A 19,703-nucleotide genomic window follows, 5' to 3' on the forward strand; every position below is an offset into this window, starting at 1 on the left:
GCCACATGCGGGATCTTCCTTGCAGCATGTGAGATCTTTTAGTTGCAGTGAGCAGGATCTTTTAGTTGCGGCATGCAGGCTCTTAGCTGCAGCATGCGGGATCTAGTTCCCTGATCAGGGATTGAACAGAGGCCCCCTGCATTGGGAGCATGGAGTCTTAACCACTGGGCTACCAGGGAAGGCCCTGTTTGCAGACTTTTGGTGATGGCCATTCTGACCAGTGTGAGGTGATACCTCACTGTAGTTTTGGTTTGCATTTCTCTGATAATTAGTGATGTTGAGCATCTTTTCATGTGCTTTTTGGCCATCTATATGTCTTCTTTGGAGAAATGTCTATTTAGATCTTCTGCCCATTTTTTAATTGGGTTGTTTGTCAGGTTTTTTTTTTTTTTTTTTTTTTTTTTTACATAGAGCTGCATGAGCTGTTTGTAAATTTTGGAGATCGATCCCTTGTCGGTTGCATCATTTGCAAATATTTTCTCCCATTCTGTGGGCTGTCTTTTTGTTTTGTTTACGGTTTCCTTTGCCATGCAGAAGCTTTTAAGTTAGGTCCCATTTGTTTATTTTTATTTTCATTGCTCTAGGAGGTGGATCAAAAAAGATATTGTTGTGATTTACGTAAAAGAGTGTTCTATGTTTTCCTCTAAGAGTTTTATAGTGTCCGGCCTTACATTTAGGTCTTTGATCCATTTTGAGTTTATTTTTGTGTGTGGTGTTAGAGAATGTTCTAATTTATTTCCTTCCTTCCTTCCTTCCTTCCTTCCTTCCTCACTCCCTCTCTCCCTCCCTCCCTACCTCCCTCTCTCTCTCTCTCTCTCTCTCTCTCTCTCTCTCTCTCTTTCTTTCTTTGGCATGGCTTGCAGGATCTTAGTTCCATGACCAGGGATCAAACCCGGGCCCTGTGACTGAAAGTGCTGAGTCCTAACCACTGGACTGCCAGGGAATTCTCCTAATTTCTTTATTTTACATGTAGCTGTCCAGTTTTCCCAGCACCATTTATTAAAGAGACTGTCTTTTCTCCATTGTATAGTCTTGTCTCCTTTGTTATAGATTAATCGACCATAGGTACATGAGTTTATTTCTGGGCTTTCTATCCTGTCCATTTATCTGTATATCTGTTTTTGTGCCAGCACCATACTGTTTTGATGACTGTAGCTTTGTAGTATAGTCTGAAGTCAAGGAGCCTGACTTCAGCTCCATTTTTCTTTCTCAGGATTGCTTTGGCTATTTGGGGTCTTTTGTGTTTCCATACAAATTTTAATTTTTTAAAAAAGATGACTTCTTTCCCAAAATGTTGTAATGCTTATTTGGTAAAAGAGGTCTTGGGGAGTGAGAGCTACAAATATGGAGAGGGAAAAAGAGTAATTCCTGAGTGTTACTGAACTGTAGACAGATTTCTAAAAATACTAGAAATTGTACTTGGTAGACCAAATAGATACATTTAAATGAGGATTCCAGGAAATGCTGGGCATTGCTTTGCAAATGGCCATCTCTAAATTTTACAGATATTATGTCCACTCACAAAAAGATCCATGGGGTTTTCCAATGTTTCTTGCCCTTTGGTCTACAGTGTAATTTCTCAAAGAGTGTTTACAATGGATGATAAGAATTATATAGAAAAAAATAAAACAGGAGGGTCATGTTCAGAACCCATATATATGGACACTTGATTTATGATAAAAATGAAACTACAAGAAGTGAGGAAAGAATGGCCATTACAATAAATAATGCTGGAAAAACTAGACAGCCACAAGGGGGAAAATTATGTTAAATCAAAGACATTAGATAAAAAAGAATAATTCACACTGTGTATCTGACATCTCATAGTACAAAGCAGTGCTTCTCAAAGTGTGGTCCATGGGCCACTTGCATCCAGGTCACCTGGGTGATACTTAAAGATATAGATACTTGAGCCTACCTTAGACTTGTTGGTTCCCTAGTAGTAAGATCTAAGAATCTGTATTTTTGTCAAACTCCCCTAGATGTTTTTTAGTACACTAAAGCTTGAGATTCACCAGCAGATCATTTTGCAGTTAGAAAAACAACTATCTGAACCCTGGCTCTGCAAATTTATGGGCTAATTAATTAATCTGTCTAATGTAAGTTTTCTTCCCAGTAAAGTGGTGATAATAATAACTTACCTCATAGGTAAGTTGTGATGACTGAATGAGATATTGCACATACAGTGCTTACCATAGTCCTGGTTCATAACAGACACTCCATAAATGTTAAAATTACTCTCCATATCCAGTAAACCTGATAAAAATGATGTGTTTTCAATCATAAAAAATTTCCATTGTAAAATTATAATTTTGAACTAGTATTACTGTATATAAAGGACAGTACCTTTGTCAAGCATACTGACATGTAAGTGGAGAGTACTTGATCTTGTGAACTTGTTTGGAGGTAATATCTAGACAATATAGCTATTCATTCATACACTTGCACAAAAAAAACTGTGGTCCCATCTAAAATATGCAACCTTATGGGACTTCCCTGGTGGCGCAGTGGTTAAGAATCCGCCTGCCAATGCAGGGGACACAGGTTCGAGCCCTGGTCCAGGAAGATCCCACATGCCACAGAGCAACTAAGCCCGTGCACCATAACTACTGAGCCTGTGTGCCACAACTGCTGAAGCCTGTCAGCCTACAGTCTGTGCTCCATAACAAGAGAAGCCACCACAACGAGAAGCCCACACACCACAATGAAGAGTAGCCCGCACTCGCCTCAACTAGAGAAAGCCTGTGAGCAGCAATGAAGACCCAACACAGCCAAAAATAAATAATAAATAAATAAATGTATCAAAAAAAAAAAAAAGAAAAGATGCAACCTTAGGTCTTGTGCATGTGATACAATGAGGGACATCTGCCCCATGACCCCAATGAGCTAAATCACCTTGGGAATGAATGTATGGCAGATTAATTCATTCAGCAAACATTTACTGGAGGATTATGATGTTCCAGGTACTGTGCCAGACTCTGAGCATTAAGAAGAGGAAGCTGTGGTCCTTCCCCTCCAGGAGCACACAGTTTATGAGATGTTGCAGCATGTTATCTTCACATTTACATGTATTACACATGCAGCAATTTTTTTACACATTAGTTACACATTAAGTTTTTTGTTAAATGGCTAGGAAACTGGAAAAGCCTGGTTTTTTTGGACAGGCTTTTTGGAATTAGGGATAAAAGAAAAATATTAAACAGTACGTTTACTGTACCTAGCTTCCTCTCCTCCTCCTGCCCCCCAAAGCGAACATTTTTCTTTGAAACTTTGAAAACAATGCTCCATTTTCTTCTAGCACCCAGCACTACTGAAAGTAAGTGTGATACAATGAGTAAATGAAGGAAACTGCCCTGTGAAACAAAAGCTACCTTAGCAACTTCTCTGGTCTGTCCACTCATCTCCTTACTCTTCAGTACTCAGGGACTAACTATCAGTGCTGGAAAGTGGACAGCTACTTCAGAAAGTAATGGGGAAAAGAGGTGACAAATCAGGGCCCGACTGTGCCCACTCATAACCAGGAACACCTGAGATTCAGGTGAGACGTTCTGCAGAGACCGTTTATACCAGATTCCTAGGATTACCGTTAAGTTCCACCATAACAGAGTTGGGTGGCTAAAACAACATAAATTTATTCTTTTGCAGTCTGGAGACCAGAAATTCAACAGCAAGGTGTCAGCAGGGCCAGGCTCCCTCTAAGGGCTCTAGGGGAGAATCTGTTCCATGCCTCTCTCCTAGCTTCTGATAACTGCAGGCAATTCTTGGTATTCCTTGTCTTGTAGCTGCATTGCTCTAATCTCTGCCTCAAACATCACATGGCCTTCCTCTCTCTATGTCATCTCTTCTTATAAGAACACCAGTCCTTGGATTATAGGCTCAATCTATTCTAAGATGTTCATGTGAATTTGACTAATTACATCTGAAAAGATCCTATTTCTAAATAATGACATTCTAAGGTTCCCAGTGGATATGAATTTGGGGGAGACACTATCCAACCCAGTCCAGTCTCAGGAAAGCATGGTCTTAGGGGAAGGCGGTGATAAGGGTTAGTTGAAATGCAGGCAGGCAGCAGTTGGGAGCAAAGGCCAGGAGACAGCAACAGCGGCGCACTTAGCATCCAGCAGCACTGATCTATTCAGGATTGCCTTTCCACATGTTCCTACCTTCACTGACAGGGCCCACGTGTCCATTTAGGCATAAGAGGCACAGGGTCAAGGTACCTTTAGGGAACTATGAAAGTGTTTCAATCTCTTTTAAAATCTAAAGAAAAAATAAATATAATCCAACCTGGATTACATTGATATTTATATCAGTATAGTCATAACATACAATTTTTAATATTTTTTATGGCGGAGGGGGCTCAGGAGAGGCTAAAGTGCTTAAGGCACACAAAAGTCATAATGCAGCCCCATTTACCAATGCTCATGCTCTCTGGTGGAAATTTCCTCCCTCTTCCATCATCCATCTTACCCTTCAGGCCTCAATTTATGAATCATTTGTCTTGGGGAAATTTTCCTTGAGAACATTTTCTTCCATCTCACCCCTATTGCATTCCCCCACATACTCACACCTAGCTTGGTGTATGTGCTCCTTACGTGCATAGCTCTATCACTCCATCTCCACGTTGTTTTACAATGACCCATTCCTATGGAGTCACTCAGAGACTCAATATCAGGTATCACTGTGATGCAGATACTATTGGTGCTCCACCTAGATCCACTTTGTCATTATTGTGCCTCAGATGTCATGAGTGCATGGCTCACACTCCAAGCCTCCCAGAGAAACTGTCCTTGCCTGACAGAACTGTCTGGTGGTGCTTGCGAGCTCACATTAGCCTCTACTCAAACCCACCTCCAAGGGTGGTCCATAGCTAACCAGTGACCGATAGCAGGGTTGTAACAGCCCAGCCCCTTTGCCGATGGGGAGAATAACTTGTATGGTACCATTCACTCCCCAGAGTGTCCTGTGAAATCACATCGTAGCTTAGCTTCTTCCCCTGCCCTATTCTGTTTCCCCACCACATATACAGCATTCCCTCAGGATGAAATGGCTTGCTAAGAATACCCACATCAATCTCTGCTTCTAGGGAGCATGACCTGAGACATTTTGAATTGCCATGACCAGCATGAACAAACTGGCGAAAACTGTCTAATAAATGAACATATTGAATGAATGTATGAGTGGACAAATGAAGGAATAAATGTTGGAGAGACATGGAAGCAAGCATCAAAGACCTACACAGGCCTTTACAAGGGCTGAACTGATAACAAAAGAACTTCAGCCCTTGCTAAACTGACAGCTTGAGCACAGGGAGAAAAGATAGGCATGTAGGCTCTAGAACAATGGCGTAAGACAGGTTCACTCACAAAAACTGGGGAAGAGTCTGACAATTAGACCTGAAGGACAATGCCTGCTGTGTGCCTGGTTAGTCACTTTCACAAATACCAACAGACTAAGATGATATTAAGCCATCAAAACTGATGGAGATTTCCTTAAATTCTCTCAGACCTGATTGGCCCAGAGCTGGGGACAAGATGAGTTTGCAAGTTTGGATTATGAGGTTAGTTCCAATGAATATTTGGAAACGATGATTTGTTGATGAAAGGCTGCCTTTGGGGCTTCCCTGGTGGCGCAGTGGTTGAGAGTCCGCCTGCCGATGCAGGGGACACAGGTTCGTGCCCTGGTCCGGGAGGATCCCACATGCCGCGGAGCGGCTGGGCCCGTGAGCCATGGCTGCTGAGCCTGCACGTCCAGAGCCTGTGCTCCGCAATGGGAGAGGCCACAACAGTGAGAGGCCCACGTACAGCAAAAAAAAAAAAAGAAAGAAAGAAAGGCTGCCTTTGAAGACCTGATACCTTGCGATAGTACCCTGGTGATCCTAAAAGTGTGGTCCTCTGGAGCCAGTGTCAGACAAGCTGGGAAAATAAGAGAAGATTTCATGGCATGGAATTTCTATCATAGATATGATTCTTTGTAATTTAAGCAGATCCTCTCAACCTTTGCAGCAGTTTTGGAGCTGAGCAGATGGCAGGGGAAGGCTTGACTAAGTGGTGAAGTTTCAGCTGCAAAAGGCAATTCCTAGAATGACAATTCAGAAACTCATTTCCCCCAACACTTATCATATTGGCAGAGGGTTCATGAATCTTTTTAGGAAAACGAGAAGGAAGCAGTGCATCAGAATAAGGCATCCTATGTTTGGTTAGGTTATATGGAAGCAAACACTACTGAATCCAATTCTTCCTTAGTGTTTGCTATTCCCAAGGCAGAGGGCCAGACTTGTTTGTAAATTAAATAATACCAAAAAAGCTAAAGCTCAGGGTCTGCAATCTAAAAGACCTCCGGCACACAAAGCAACTACTAAATGCATTCTAAGTTGCTCCAACCCTGGCTGGCATTACAGACCCCTGTAGTTTCCAGCTACATCTTATAAAGCCCCAACCCCCGGGCCATAGACCAGTACCGGTCCGTGGCCTGTTAGGAACCAGGCCACACAGCAGGAGGAGAGAGGCAGGCAAGCGAGCAAAGCTTCATCTGTATTTACAGCCGCTCCCCATCGCTCGAATTACCGCCTGAGCTCCGCCTCCTGTCGGATCAGCGGCGGCATTAGGTTCTCATAGGAGCACAACTCCTACTGTGAACTGCACATGCGAGGGATCTAGGTTGCCCTCTCCGTATGAGAATCTAATGCCTGAGGATCTGAGGTGGAGCTGAGGCAGTGATGCTAGTGCTGGGGAGTGGCTGCAAATACAGATTATCATTAGCAGAGAGGTTTGACTGCACAGAGACCATGATAAATCAATTGATTGCAAACTCATATTAAAACCCTATCAGTGAGTGGCAAGTGAAAACAAGCTCAGGACTCCCACTGATTCTGCATTATGGTGAGTTGTATAATTACCTCATTATATATTACAATGTAATAATAATTAGAAATAAAGTGCACAATAAATGTAATGTGCTTGAATCATCCTGAAACCATCCCCCACCCCAGGGTCCATGGAAAAATTGCCTTCCATGAAACCAGTCCCTGGTACCAAAAAGGTTAGGGACCGCTGTTATAAAGAAACAGCGAGTTTGTAGAAAGAACATAATCTGGACTCAAATCCTGCCTCTGATACTAAATAACTATATTATCTTGAACAAATTGCTTTTCCTTTCCGAGCCTGTTTCCACAAATGTAACATGGGGATGGAGGTGGGGAAGGGAATAATAACAATCTCAAAGGATTATTGTAAAAATTCAGTGTGATAATGTTTATGAAAGTAACTGGCAAACAGTAGACTTTAAACTCATATCAGTTTTTCTTCATTTCTATTCTGCCTAGCTTGGCAGAAGTTTATGTCAAAATAGCTGCGTTCTTTCAAACCATTTCAGCTCTGGCTCATCTATAATTTTTTCTTTATCTTCAAGTAACTTTAATATTAAAGTTTGTGTTCCTTGAAATTCCATAGCCCTTATTCTGTGTGAATGAAGCAATGAGGTCCGGCTTTTGGGATTTTAGTTTCGATCCTTTGCATTGCGTATGTAACAAACTATAAATGCGTTTGATATTCAGAAACTATAAATGTATATTGTCTTTTAGTGAGGACTGAGGACTGGTTGTTTTAATTCAGTTTAAATTACTCAAATGCAACAAAAGTGTTATCAACTGAGATTATTTCTGTGGCAAGTAATAGAAAAGCTATTCAACTGGCTTTAAAAATTCAGGGAATTTACTAGCTCCTGTAACTGAAAAGTCCATAGGACTTTCCATGGGTTGGTCCCAGGCATGGTTTGGTCTATAGGCTCTGGCTCAATTTTTCTGCAGTTACCTCAGTTCTGTCTGCCTTCAAATGTTGGCTTTGTTCTTGGGCTGGCCTCATAAAATGACTGCCGGCAGCACTTATGGTGGTTCTGCAGTCACATCCAAGGGTAGAACAAAGGCCAAAGCCAGTTTTTGGTAACATCATCATACAAAAGTCCCAGGCTTCACTCTTACTGGACTACTCCAACATAGTGTCTGTAGGATGGGAACTGCTATGCTCTGACTGGCTTAAACCTGTATCAATCACTGTGACAAAGAACTGGGATTATTCTGAGAGGCTTAGATCAAGCAGGACCCTCCTCTGGATCTGAAGATAAGGTTCATCCCTCCTAAAGTCCATGGTTGTCACTCAAGGAAGCTGAAATGGATGGTAAAGGAACAAATTCAATGTCTGCTAAAATTAAAAACGAAATTTTAGCAATTTAGCACAGTGTTCCTAAATGTCTGGTTTTTTCTTTTTGAAATTATCACTTATTTCACTACACTGAACACTTTCCAAATAAAATATCACACTTTAGCATCCAAGGGCAATGTTACACTGAGAGTCAACTAATACAAGGCAAGACATCAGCAGGAATTTCAGGACATCAAGATGAGAGCTCTTCTTTCTTGCTTTTTCTCTCTCCACTTTCCCTTATTTTTGTCTCCCTCTATTTTCTCATGAATTTTTTTCCTCACTTTCTTCCATCTATATTCCTCTTTTTCTTTTCTATTTTATCGTTTTATTTATTTATTTTTAACATCTTTATTGGAGTATAATTGCTTTACAATGGTGTGTTAGTTTCTGCTTTATAACAAAGTGAATCAGCTATACATATACATATATCCCCATATCTCCTCCCTCTCGCAACTCCCTCCCACCCTCCCTAGCCCACCCCTCTAGGTGGTCACAAAGCACCGAGCTGATCTCCCTGTGCTATGTGGCTGCTTCCCACTAGCTATCTATTTTACATTTGGTAGTGTATATATGTCCATGCCACTCTCTCACTTTGTCACAGCTTACCCTTCCCCCTCCCCATATCCTCAAGTCCATTCTCTACTAGTTCTGCATCTTTATTCCCATCTTGCCCCTAGGTTCTTCATGACCATTTTTTTTTCTTAGATTCCATATATATGTGTTAGCATATGGTATTTGTTTTCTCTTTCTGACTTACTTCACTCTGTATGACAGACTCTAGGTCCAAACACCTCACTACAAATAACTCAATTTCATTTCTTTTTATGGCTGAGTAATATTCCATTGCATATATGTGCCACATCTTCTTTACGCATTCATCTCTTGATGGACACTTAGGTTGCTTCCATGTCCTGGCTACTGTAAATAGAGCTGCAATGAACATTGTGGTACATGACTCTTTTTGAATTATGGTTTTCTCAGGGTATATGCCCAGTAGTGGGATTGCTGGGTCATATGGTAGCTCTATTTTTAGCTTTTTAAGGAACCTCCATACTGTTCTCCATAGTGGCTGTAGCAATCTACATTCCCATCAACAGTGCAAGAGGGTTCCCTTTTCTCCACACCCTCTTCAGCATTTATTGTTTGTAGAGTTTTTGATGATGGCCTAAATAGACATTTCTCAAAAGAAGATATACGGATAGCCAACAAACACATGAAAGAATGCTCAATATCACTAATCATTAGAGAAATGCAAATCAAAACTACAATGAGGTATCACCTCACACCAGTCAGAATGGCCATCATCTTTTTCTTTTCTTAACATGCCTTTTAAAATATGCAAACATAACAGGATGTGAGATTAGACATTTCTTGATGTCTAACCAGGAAATTTTAGCTAAAGCCTCAAAGCTATCGAAACAGATCATCATCTATCATCTAGGGACACGTCCTCTCAGAAATTATTAAAAGAGGCCAAACTCATCCATTGCTCACCTCCCCAGCAGCATAATGAAAGAGAAAACTAGAGCTTCATCAGAAAGAAAGTTCTTCAAAGGTGAACTTATATGTAGATATGAGAAAGGGATGTTTTCACCCAGCCTGGAGCCAACTGAAGAAGCTTTCAAGTTAATCTCTCAGAAAAGCCAGAGCTTGTCAGATAAGGGAGGCTGGTATCTTACTTACTTGAAGCTGGATATTTTAAAAATTCCAGGGGAATTCCCTGGCAGTCCAGTGGTGAGGACTCAGTGCTTTCAGTGCCAAGGCCCAGGTTGGATCCCTGGTCGGGGAGCTAAGATCCCGCAAGCCATGTGGCACGGCCAGAAAAAAAAAAAAATCCGTAATACTGGAGTTTGGTGGGACAGGGGAGGAAAGGAAAGAGTGAAAGTACAGATAATGCCCATCTTTCCCACTGCCAAACCCCAAGCTTTGAGTCAGAATTAAGCTGAGGAGAGAGCAAAGAACTTGGGTGAAACTTTTAAACTGTATGCAGGATGGAGAGTCATTGTGTGGGGTTTTTTTTTTTAGATTCAACTAGGTTCTCTAATACTTGAAAATATAACTCTTCAATAATAGCCAAACATGATTCTGCCTGAGCTGTTTTCAAGAGGTGAGGAAGCAAAAGTCCTAAAGCATGTTGTTAGTTGTAGGAATTTTTAAAAAATGTTTTGCCTTACATTTTAACGTAAAGAAAAACGTTGTTTCCCAACTGTACCCCCACTAAATTCAGTTTATGTAATAAACTTACTATATGAATGCAAATTATCATATATGCATCTTCAATATACCTTCTCTGAGCATACCTAAATAATGCATCAGTGGGGTCCTCCAGGAAATGTGGAATTTTCATACAGAGCAATTGAGGAGTTTACAAAGATCTGGGGCAGTGGGAGGCTAAGGTCAGCAAATGGAGGAAGGATGGAGAAACACCAGAGGGAGCCTTAGCATCCTCAGGCCTGCAGAGAGAAGGGGAGGGAGTGGTCACCCAAGCCCAAAGAGGGATGGAGCTGAGCTTCTCTCTGATGTGCTGATGCCTTGGATAGCAGCAGGCAAGGAAGCCCGGCCGGTGCTGGGCACAGAGCAGGATGCAGACCAGTGAACAGCTCAGTGGGACTGGCAAATAGCGAATATTCAGCACATGTATTTCATTTTCTAAATTCTAACAAATATCATTGTAATTGATACAGAATACTCAAAGTACTTAAAACTGGTGATAAAGTAGAATTTTCCCATTGAGTCTCTTGGCAAAAACAGAATTACATTCCTCAAGGAGAAAAAATTAACCACAGGCCAATGAAATCGGCCTAAAGAGTATACAAAATGTATTTAAACACAAATGTTATTCACCCAAAATTCAACTCAACATGTGATAAAAGTTAGTCACCAAAACAAATCTGGAAATAAAAATGCTGAAAATGGAAACCAAAGAAACAGTGACCCTATGTAAGATCACAAATGACACAAGCCAAAGGCCCACTTCGCCCATGCTGACCTGGCAGCACAGACTATTAAAGCACCATCTCTTTCAACATCTTTGCTCAGACAGGCCTTCAATGCTATATTTTCTGACACCTAGGCAGTCTAAAATCACGATAAAATCACCTGTATTCCTAGGAATACAGAAAACTTTGTCATTCTTAGCATCTCAAAAGATCACTTTTTCCCTTTGCATCATTTTTCCATTACTCTCTGCATTCTTATCTTTGTGAACTTAGAGCGGGGCACCTAATTTTTCCACATCTTTGTTTTTTCTCACTGATGAAATAAGGACGCAAGATTTGTTCAACTCATTCTTTCCCCAACCTATCCCTTCAGTTGGTTCCCACATTCCAGCCATACAACACCCAGTCTTTCTCTTTCTGAACTCAACTACGTGCAGAGTTCTGTGTTCTGTCATTGCTCTGCAAAAGCTTCCTCTCTGTCCCCATCTCACACACACACACACACACACACACACACACACACACACACCCTTCCACCACTCCACCGTCCAAGGAAATCCTTCAAGGTCCAGTTTAAATGTTATCTCTTCTCTCAACCCCCCACTAATCTTGCCCTATTCCACACCCCCAAGCCCAATATGATCAATAGAGTTGAATATCCCCTCTCCTCTGCTCACCTGGTACTTAGTCCTCTTAGAATGGTCTTTATTACCCACATCACAATTAGCTCTTTCGGTGACCATCTTCCCATTAGACTGATAGATCTTGGAGGCAGAAACCATGCCATTTATCTCTGTATCTCCAGTGGCAGAGGGAGAAGGTTTATGCCTAAAGAAAGAAGAAAAAAAACCTGAAAAGGTTTTCGAGATCTTTTTAAGGTTTTGTAAGCAACAGAAATAACCGCTGTGCACTCCCCTCTGCTCTACTGGTACGTTAGGGCCAGGGCTACAAGGAGACAGATGGTGGACATGGACACTGGCTTCCCCTTTGACCAGAAATCTGGTCAAGGCCACCTCAAAATCCATCTAACACAAAGACAAGAACAACATGTAATAAATTAAAACCACCTTTTGCTACTTAGTTCTTAGCTATGTTCTACATGTCAAGTTGCCTTAAAATGAGAGGTGGCGGTTCATTAATATCTTACTGCTTGCACTGTGTTTACAAAATGGGTTGTGCTGCAACACACTTACACAGTTATAAATAAAGCAAACTGCCAAGAGATTAGCTGTGGAAGATCTGAGATTCTGTTTTCACAAGGACTCTCCCAGTCACTTCACGCTTATGGCAAATTCATGACTGTACCCTAAGGTCTATTTAGCCTAGACTAAGCGGCTGTCACCAGCCCCATTAATGCCGCAGCAAACTCAGTGGAGCTGCTTACAGACCAGGGAGGAGAATGATGTCACTTTGCTTTTAACAGACACCATTCTGAAGTCTTTGCGTTTCCTTTGCAGTCAGCAAGACAGACCCCAAGTTCAGGAAGAGAAGTTTCTGACTATAAACTTTCAAGACTTCCCTTCCTGCCCACCTGTCTCTTTGAGTCATGTTGACTATGCTCATTAGATGGGTTACTCATGTACAGTAAGTTCCTATTATTTGCAACCCATTGTTCTCTAAAACTGCTTCGTAAACTATAAAGGGCTTTAAAAATTCACTTGTTTTCCTGCCTGAGGTGAGGACAACTCCTCCTCCAGCTGAAATTATCAGCACACAAATCACAACTATCCACCAGTGAGGACAGACTTTCCCTGATTTCTAAAGCAACATATTAAAGCGGAAAGGACCCTTTATTTAGAGAACTAAAGGCTTAGGTCCAAATTCTGGCTACATTACCAGGGCTTGGACTAAGCTGAGGTGAGCAAGGGGCCCAGGGAGCAAAACTAAAGGTAGCCCTCACTCTCAGATCTCCCTGGTCCTGCCCCATCCACTATAACCTCTGAGAATTTTTTTTTTTTGAGGGAAAACTCATACAACACAAAATTAACCATTTGGAAGTGTACAATTCAGTGACATTTAGTAGAGTCACAATGTTGTGCGACCACCACCTCTATTTAGTTGCAAACATTTTCGTCACCCCAAAAGGAAACCTCATACCCATTAAGTAGTCACACCTCATCCGTCCCTCCCTCCAACCCCTGGCAACCACCAACTGCCTTCCTATCTCTATGGATACCACATGTGTGCTTTTGAGTAGCAGTACTAATAACCAAGTTACCTTGTGCCAAGACACTAGTTGAAGAGTTTTATGTGCATTAATTCAGTTAATCCTCACAAAAAAACCCAATGAGGTAGACACTGATATCCCCAGGTGAATGGCTTATTATTTAATTCTCTAATTATCATTTTTTCATCTGTAAAATGAAGAAAATAGCAACACTCTAACAACAGTTTGCTAAGCACATTTATGTGAGAGGCATTGTTCTAAGTCAGGAATAGCAATAGGATTCAACTCTAACTAACTGGGAGTGACTTCCTGTAGAAAAGAGGGAGAGGAATTCTTGAGATCACTCGCTGGGACAGAGTGTAATCATCGACTCGTGATGTCTGCCATGGACAGAGGACTGGGTGAAGTGCCGTAAGAAATGGAGATCTGCCCTCCCTCCTAGACAAGTAAGGGAAAAGAAAAAAGACAAGTGAAATCAGACTCTGCCTCAGTCCAGAACAGGAAGGAAGCAATTCCATGCGAGTGTAATGAGTCAGTGAAGGCAGTTTGTACAGCGTTAAGAGCAGAGGCTTTGGAATTTGAAACAAAACAAAATGGAACGTGTTAAATTCTCAACTCTGCAGCTCATAGGTAATATCCTGAAAATGTTATCTAACCTTCCTTAGTCTCACTTCCTCTTTTGTAAAATAGCTAATAAATCTAATTCATAAAGTTCTGGTGGGAATGTCATGAGATCATGTGAGTGAATGGCTAAGCACTGTATCTGACATATAGTAAGAGCTTAATAAAAGGCTAGGAAATAAAATATATATATTGTATTATATATTACATATCATATAATATTAGGTATATTATACATACTTTATATATTTAATATTTATATATAAGAATATGTGTGTATGTACATGTGTGTACTATATAAATATTCAAATATAAAAATAAGTATAAATATATATATATATACACATACACCCATCCTCTCCTCTTTATAGGACATAGAATGGACACAAAGGAGGACTCAAGTCTACTTGCAAGAGGGAATGGAGATCAGAAAAGCTTTCTTACAAAAGGAGGCCCTTGAGATGAAAGAATAGACCCATATGCCTGCCTCATCCTGTTGTTCTGAGGATTTGGTGACATCATTTATTTAAAGCATTTTGCACAATGCCTGCAGTCCACAAATGTTAGCTAAGTATAATGTTTTTGTTGGCTGCTTTATTATTCCATTGTGACCCTCTGAATCAGTCAAATTTCTTCATGGCAAAGAACAGAAACTGCTTCCAGGTACCTCAAGCAGAAGAGAAATTTCTTGGAAGGGTCTCAGAGAGTTCAATGACTCAATAGGAAGCAGGTTCAGAGCAGAGACAGGAACCCAGAGGGGCCAGGCAGCTGAGGACACAGCCTGGACCAACTCCCTGGAGCAGTCTGGTTAGGTCAGTGCCAAGGACACCATTGCCGCTGGGCACTCAGCACTGCTGCCATCATCAAGAGTGAGTCTCCTACTGGGCATATACCCTGAGAAAACCATAATTCAAAAAGACACATGCACCCCAATGTTTACTGCAGCACTATTTACAACAGCCAGGTCATGGAAGCAACCTAAATGCCCATGACAGACGAATGGCTAAAGAAGATGTGGTACATATACACAATGGACTATTACTCAGCCATATAAACGAACGAAATTGAGTCATTTGTTGAGACGTGGATGGATCTTGAGACTGTCAAACAGAGTGAAGTAAGTCAGAAAGAGAAAAACAAATATCGTATATTAATGCATATATGTGGAACACAGAAAAATGGTACAGATGAACAGGTTTGCAGGGCAGAAATTGAGACACAGATGTAGAGAACAACCGTATGGACACCAAGGGGGAAGTGGCGCGGGGGTGGGTGTGGTGGTGTGATGAACTGGGCGATTGGGATTGACATATATATACTGATGTGTATAAAACAGATAACTAATAAGAGCCTGCTGTATAAAAAAATAAAATAAAATTCAAAAAAAAAAAGAGAGTGAGTCTCCTACTGGGCATATAACCTGAGAAAACCATAATTCAAAAAGATATATGTACCCCAATGTTCATTGCAGCACTATTTACAATAGCCAGGACATGGAAGCAACCTAAATGCCCATCGACAGATGAATGGATAAAGAAGGTGGGGCACATATATACAATGGAATAATACTCAGCCATAAAAAGTAACAAAATTGAGTTATTTGTAATGAGGTGGATGGACCTAGAGTCTGTCATACAGAGCGAAGTAAGTCAGAAAGAGGAAAACAAATACCATATGGAATCTAAAAAAACGGTACTGATGAACCTAGAGGCAGAGCAGAAATAAAGACACAGATGTAGAGAATGGACTTGAGGACATGGCAGGGGGCGGGGGGGGGGCGGGGGTTGAGGGGAAGATGGGACGAAGTGAGAGAGTAGCATTGACATATATACATTACCAAATGTAAAATTGATGGCTAGCGGGAAGCTGCTGCATAGCACAGGGAGATCAGCTCAGTGCTTTGTGACCACCTAGAGGGATGGGATAGGGAAGGTGGGAGGGACGCTCAGGAGGGAGGAGGTATGGGGATATATGTATACATACAGCTGATTCACTTTGTTGTACAGCAGAAACTAACACAGTATTGTAAAGCAATTATACTCCAATAAAGATGTAAAAAAAAAAAATAAGCCCAGTTTATAAGGGTCCTGGGAGTGGTTCACCCAGAAAGGGCATAAATCCTCTTCCCAGGGAGCATTTCAGGATCATTTCTGAGATGCCTGCCAGCCTAAGGTCAGAAGTGAAAGCATCACTTTCCCGTGGAGGCCGGTGGTGCTCTCTGGGGCAGGTGCCCGCTGTGTGGCCTAGGGGTGCCCTGAGCTTTGGAGTTTTATATCAACAGGAGTATTTTTATTGAACGTCACATGGTAAACACAAAGAAAATCCTCTGGTTTCGGACTTAATGCCAGCAGGGCACAGAATTGAGAGTTTTTAGCTTATCACTTCATTTTCTGCTGAACTTGGTCAAGCTCAAATATGACAATCTTTTTGTTCCTGGAGCGAGGCTTTCTGCCCTCGTTAGAAATATTGAAATCTGCCTTGTACCCACATCTTGCACTATTTGTTTAGTTCTTTAATAAAAGAAACGCTAATCCATGTACAAAAAAAAAAAAAAGGAGTGAGTCTCAGTGTCCCTGAGATTTTCTACCATTCCCCCAGGGTGTGACACCCTTGATGAGAGAACCTGTTGGCTGATTCTAAGTCAACTGTCCACATCTCAGCTGCCAGTGGTTATCAGGAGAAGGTAACTGGCCTCTTCAACATCCACAGCAGGAAGTAGGGTCATTTTTCCTACCAAGAATCACACAGAAGGACTTATTTTAGAAATAGAAGGAAATTTGAATGTAGGGTATCAATAAAAAGTTTCAGCTGAACCATAAAGAACACTGTTTGGACACAGCAGAAAGCATTGTACCAAAAATGTAGAAAATCATCATAAATCCCAAATATTTATCTTCAAACTGTAAAATACTTAAAAAACAAGACTTTCAGGTCATTGTTGGGTGTTCCATGACAAACATATGCTATATATTAGTAAGTCTATAAATAATAGTGAAGTAAATATAAAACAAGTCAATGACTAAATGTGTAATTAATGCTAATCATAAACAATAATTTCTTCAAATCTTTAAAAATTGGTCTAAAATGTTAATGTCTCAGTTTGAAATCATCCACAGGCCAATATGAAATGTGAGAAGGTTAGTTTTGTTTTCTTTACCCCCATTAACAAATTTGAGAAATGCTTTTATCTAATGTGAATGTGAGCATCTGGAAAATAGTCAGCAGGGAATGTGGGCTTATGAGTTAATAACAAAAGTTGCTTGGTAAGAGTTGATAAAGAATTAGCAAGAGATAATTCTGATGCTCCTAAAAGATCTGCTCTGAGACTTCCAGGAACTACGCAGACCTTTAGACAGAAGGCAGGAGCCAGAGGAGAGAAAAAGGACTTCAGTAGAGAAACTGGCCTCTTACCATCAGTACTTAAACATGCCCAACTCTCTCCCATATCAGATAAAACCCTCCCTCTACATCTTCCCCTGCAGGGACGGCCCTACTTCTACCCTCCCCTTGGCTGTCCCAGACTTCTTGATGGTTGTTTATATTCACTTTTTCTACTTCCTCACCTCCCACTCATTTCCAGCCCCCTGCAGTCTGGCTCTGGCCCCACTGCTCCACTGAAACTTGTCAAGGTCACCAATGACTTCCTTGTAGTTAAATCTAATGAACACCTTTCCATCTTTGTCTTACTTGGCCTCACTGCAGCTATGGATAATAACTTCCTCTTGGAAATACTCTCTGTACTACACTTTCATAACCCAATAGTCTCATAGTTTTTCCTCCTGTATATATTCAATTGTAACACACTGTCTTGGATTTTACCAAAGACACTCAAAACTCAACATTTCCAGTCTGAATTCACAATCTTTCTCTGCAGGTACACTTTTCCTCCAATTTGAAATGTGAGAAGGTTAGTTTTGTTTTCTTTACCCCCATTAACAAATTTGAGAAATGCTTTTATCTAATGTGAATGTGAGCATCTGGAAAATAGTCAGCAGGGAATGTGGGCTTATGAGTTAATAACAAAAGTTGCTTGGTAAGAGTTGATAAAGAATTAGCAAGAGATAATTCTGATGCTCCTAAAAGATCTGCTCTGAGACTTCCAGGAACTACGCAGTCCTTTAGACAGAAGGCAGGAGCCAGAGGAGAGAAAAAGGACTTCAGTAGAGAAACTGGCCTCTTACCATCAGTACTTAAACATGCCCAACTCTCTCCCATATCAGATAAAACCCTCCCTCTACATCTTCCCCTGCAGGGATGGCCCTACTTCTACCCTCCCCTTGGCTGTCCCAGACTGTCCTTCAGAATGAATGTCTCCTGAATGCGTGGTTATTAAGGCTAAAGACTCAAGCACCATTTTTGAATCTTCCCTCTCAGTGTCCAACCCCACAGCCTGCCACCAACCAGTCAATGCTGATTATTACGGTCCCTCAATAGCTCTCAAATACTGATATATCCACTTTTCTACTCCTTTCTGAAACCACCCTAGTCCAAGTAACCAAATAAATAACTGAATGATCTTAATGACTTCGTGCCTCTGTGTCTCAATTTCCTACTTTGTAAAATGAGACAGAATGAACACGGTTTCTTCCTTCTTTATATTCTATGATTATAAGAGTTTAAAATCAAGGAGTGACTCAGGATAAAATCAAGTCCAGTTCTTTGGGAGACCATCTCACTTTCTCCACTTAAATACTGTAGTGACCAAGATTGTGCCTCATATCCTCCCACAGCACTGCTCTTAAGGACAATCTCAGGGTCTTCAAGATAATTTATAATAAGGCTTTTTCTCTTAAATAGGGATCTGCCTTATGCCACATTTTGAGTTATAGAGAATATTTTATAATGAGATTCTAATGATGGTAACAAATTTATCTACCTTGTTTCATTAATGCATCTGAAAGCTCCTTGAGAAGAATAGGAGAAAGCTCCTAGTCCTGAAAATGTCCCATGTAGTAAAAGGAAAAAAATGTCCCAGGACTTCCTTGGTGGTGCAGTGGTTAAGATTCTGCCTGCCAATGCAGGGGACACGGGTTTGATCCCTGGTCCGGGAAGATCCCATATGCCACGGCGCAACTAAACCCATGCACCATAATTAACGAGTCTGCAGTCTAGAGCCTGTGCGCCACAACTACTGAGCCCTCATGCCACAACTCCTGAAACCCTCGTGCCTAGAGCCTGTGCTCCGCAACAAGAGAAGCCATCGCAATGACAAACCCGTGCACCACAACAAAGAGTAGCACCCACTCACCACAACTAGAGAAAGCCCGCGTGCAGCAACGGAGACCCCGAGACCCAATAAAAAATAAATAAATAAATTTATTTTTTTTAAAAATCTGAATAACAGGGAAATGTTGATGGAGGTTGCGGGGAGAGACAGTGATGAAGGAGTTGGGTTGATTTTTAGCAAGTTCAAAATAAAAGCATTATAAAAGGAGAGTAAAGGATTTAGGTCAGGGCTTTCTTTGAAAAAAATTTTTTAAACATAAGCAGATGGAAAAAGTTAAGTGACACAATATGGTAGATTCCACCAATGAGCTTAATAGGTAGCCATTTTAACGGGAGAGAAAGCAGACTGCGAAGTGAGAAGTTGGGAAACTTAAAGGGGCAAGAGCCAGAAAAGCAAGGGACTCCTTCCTGCCGTGAGGATTCTTTTGGTTCTGAAGTGTGTGAACCTACTAGTGAGGATATCATATATCTTCTAAAAGGGGCACCCATCAACCGGAGAAAGATGTGCCACCTCCTTCCACAGCTCATTAGCAGACTGAAAATGTGACA

At 41.2% G+C, this 19,703-nt stretch overlaps 1 protein-coding gene across 1 annotated transcript in view; it reads right to left on the reverse strand.

The window, feature by feature from the left end:
• LOC132522859 (spermatogenesis-associated protein 31D4-like) overlaps positions 1-19,703 on the reverse strand; it is a 205,999-nt gene that overhangs the window by 24,412 nt on the left and 161,884 nt on the right. The window contains exon 6 of the mRNA XM_060153415.1: positions 11,818-11,968. Within this exon, the coding sequence (XP_060009398.1) occupies positions 11,818-11,927 (110 nt within the window). The 5' untranslated portion in view covers positions 11,928-11,968. The remainder of the gene's footprint in view (positions 1-11,817; positions 11,969-19,703) is intronic.

Source organism: Lagenorhynchus albirostris, chromosome 7, assembly GCF_949774975.1.
Source record: "Lagenorhynchus albirostris chromosome 7, mLagAlb1.1, whole genome shotgun sequence".
NCBI classification, from domain to species: domain Eukaryota; kingdom Metazoa; phylum Chordata; class Mammalia; order Artiodactyla; family Delphinidae; genus Lagenorhynchus; species Lagenorhynchus albirostris.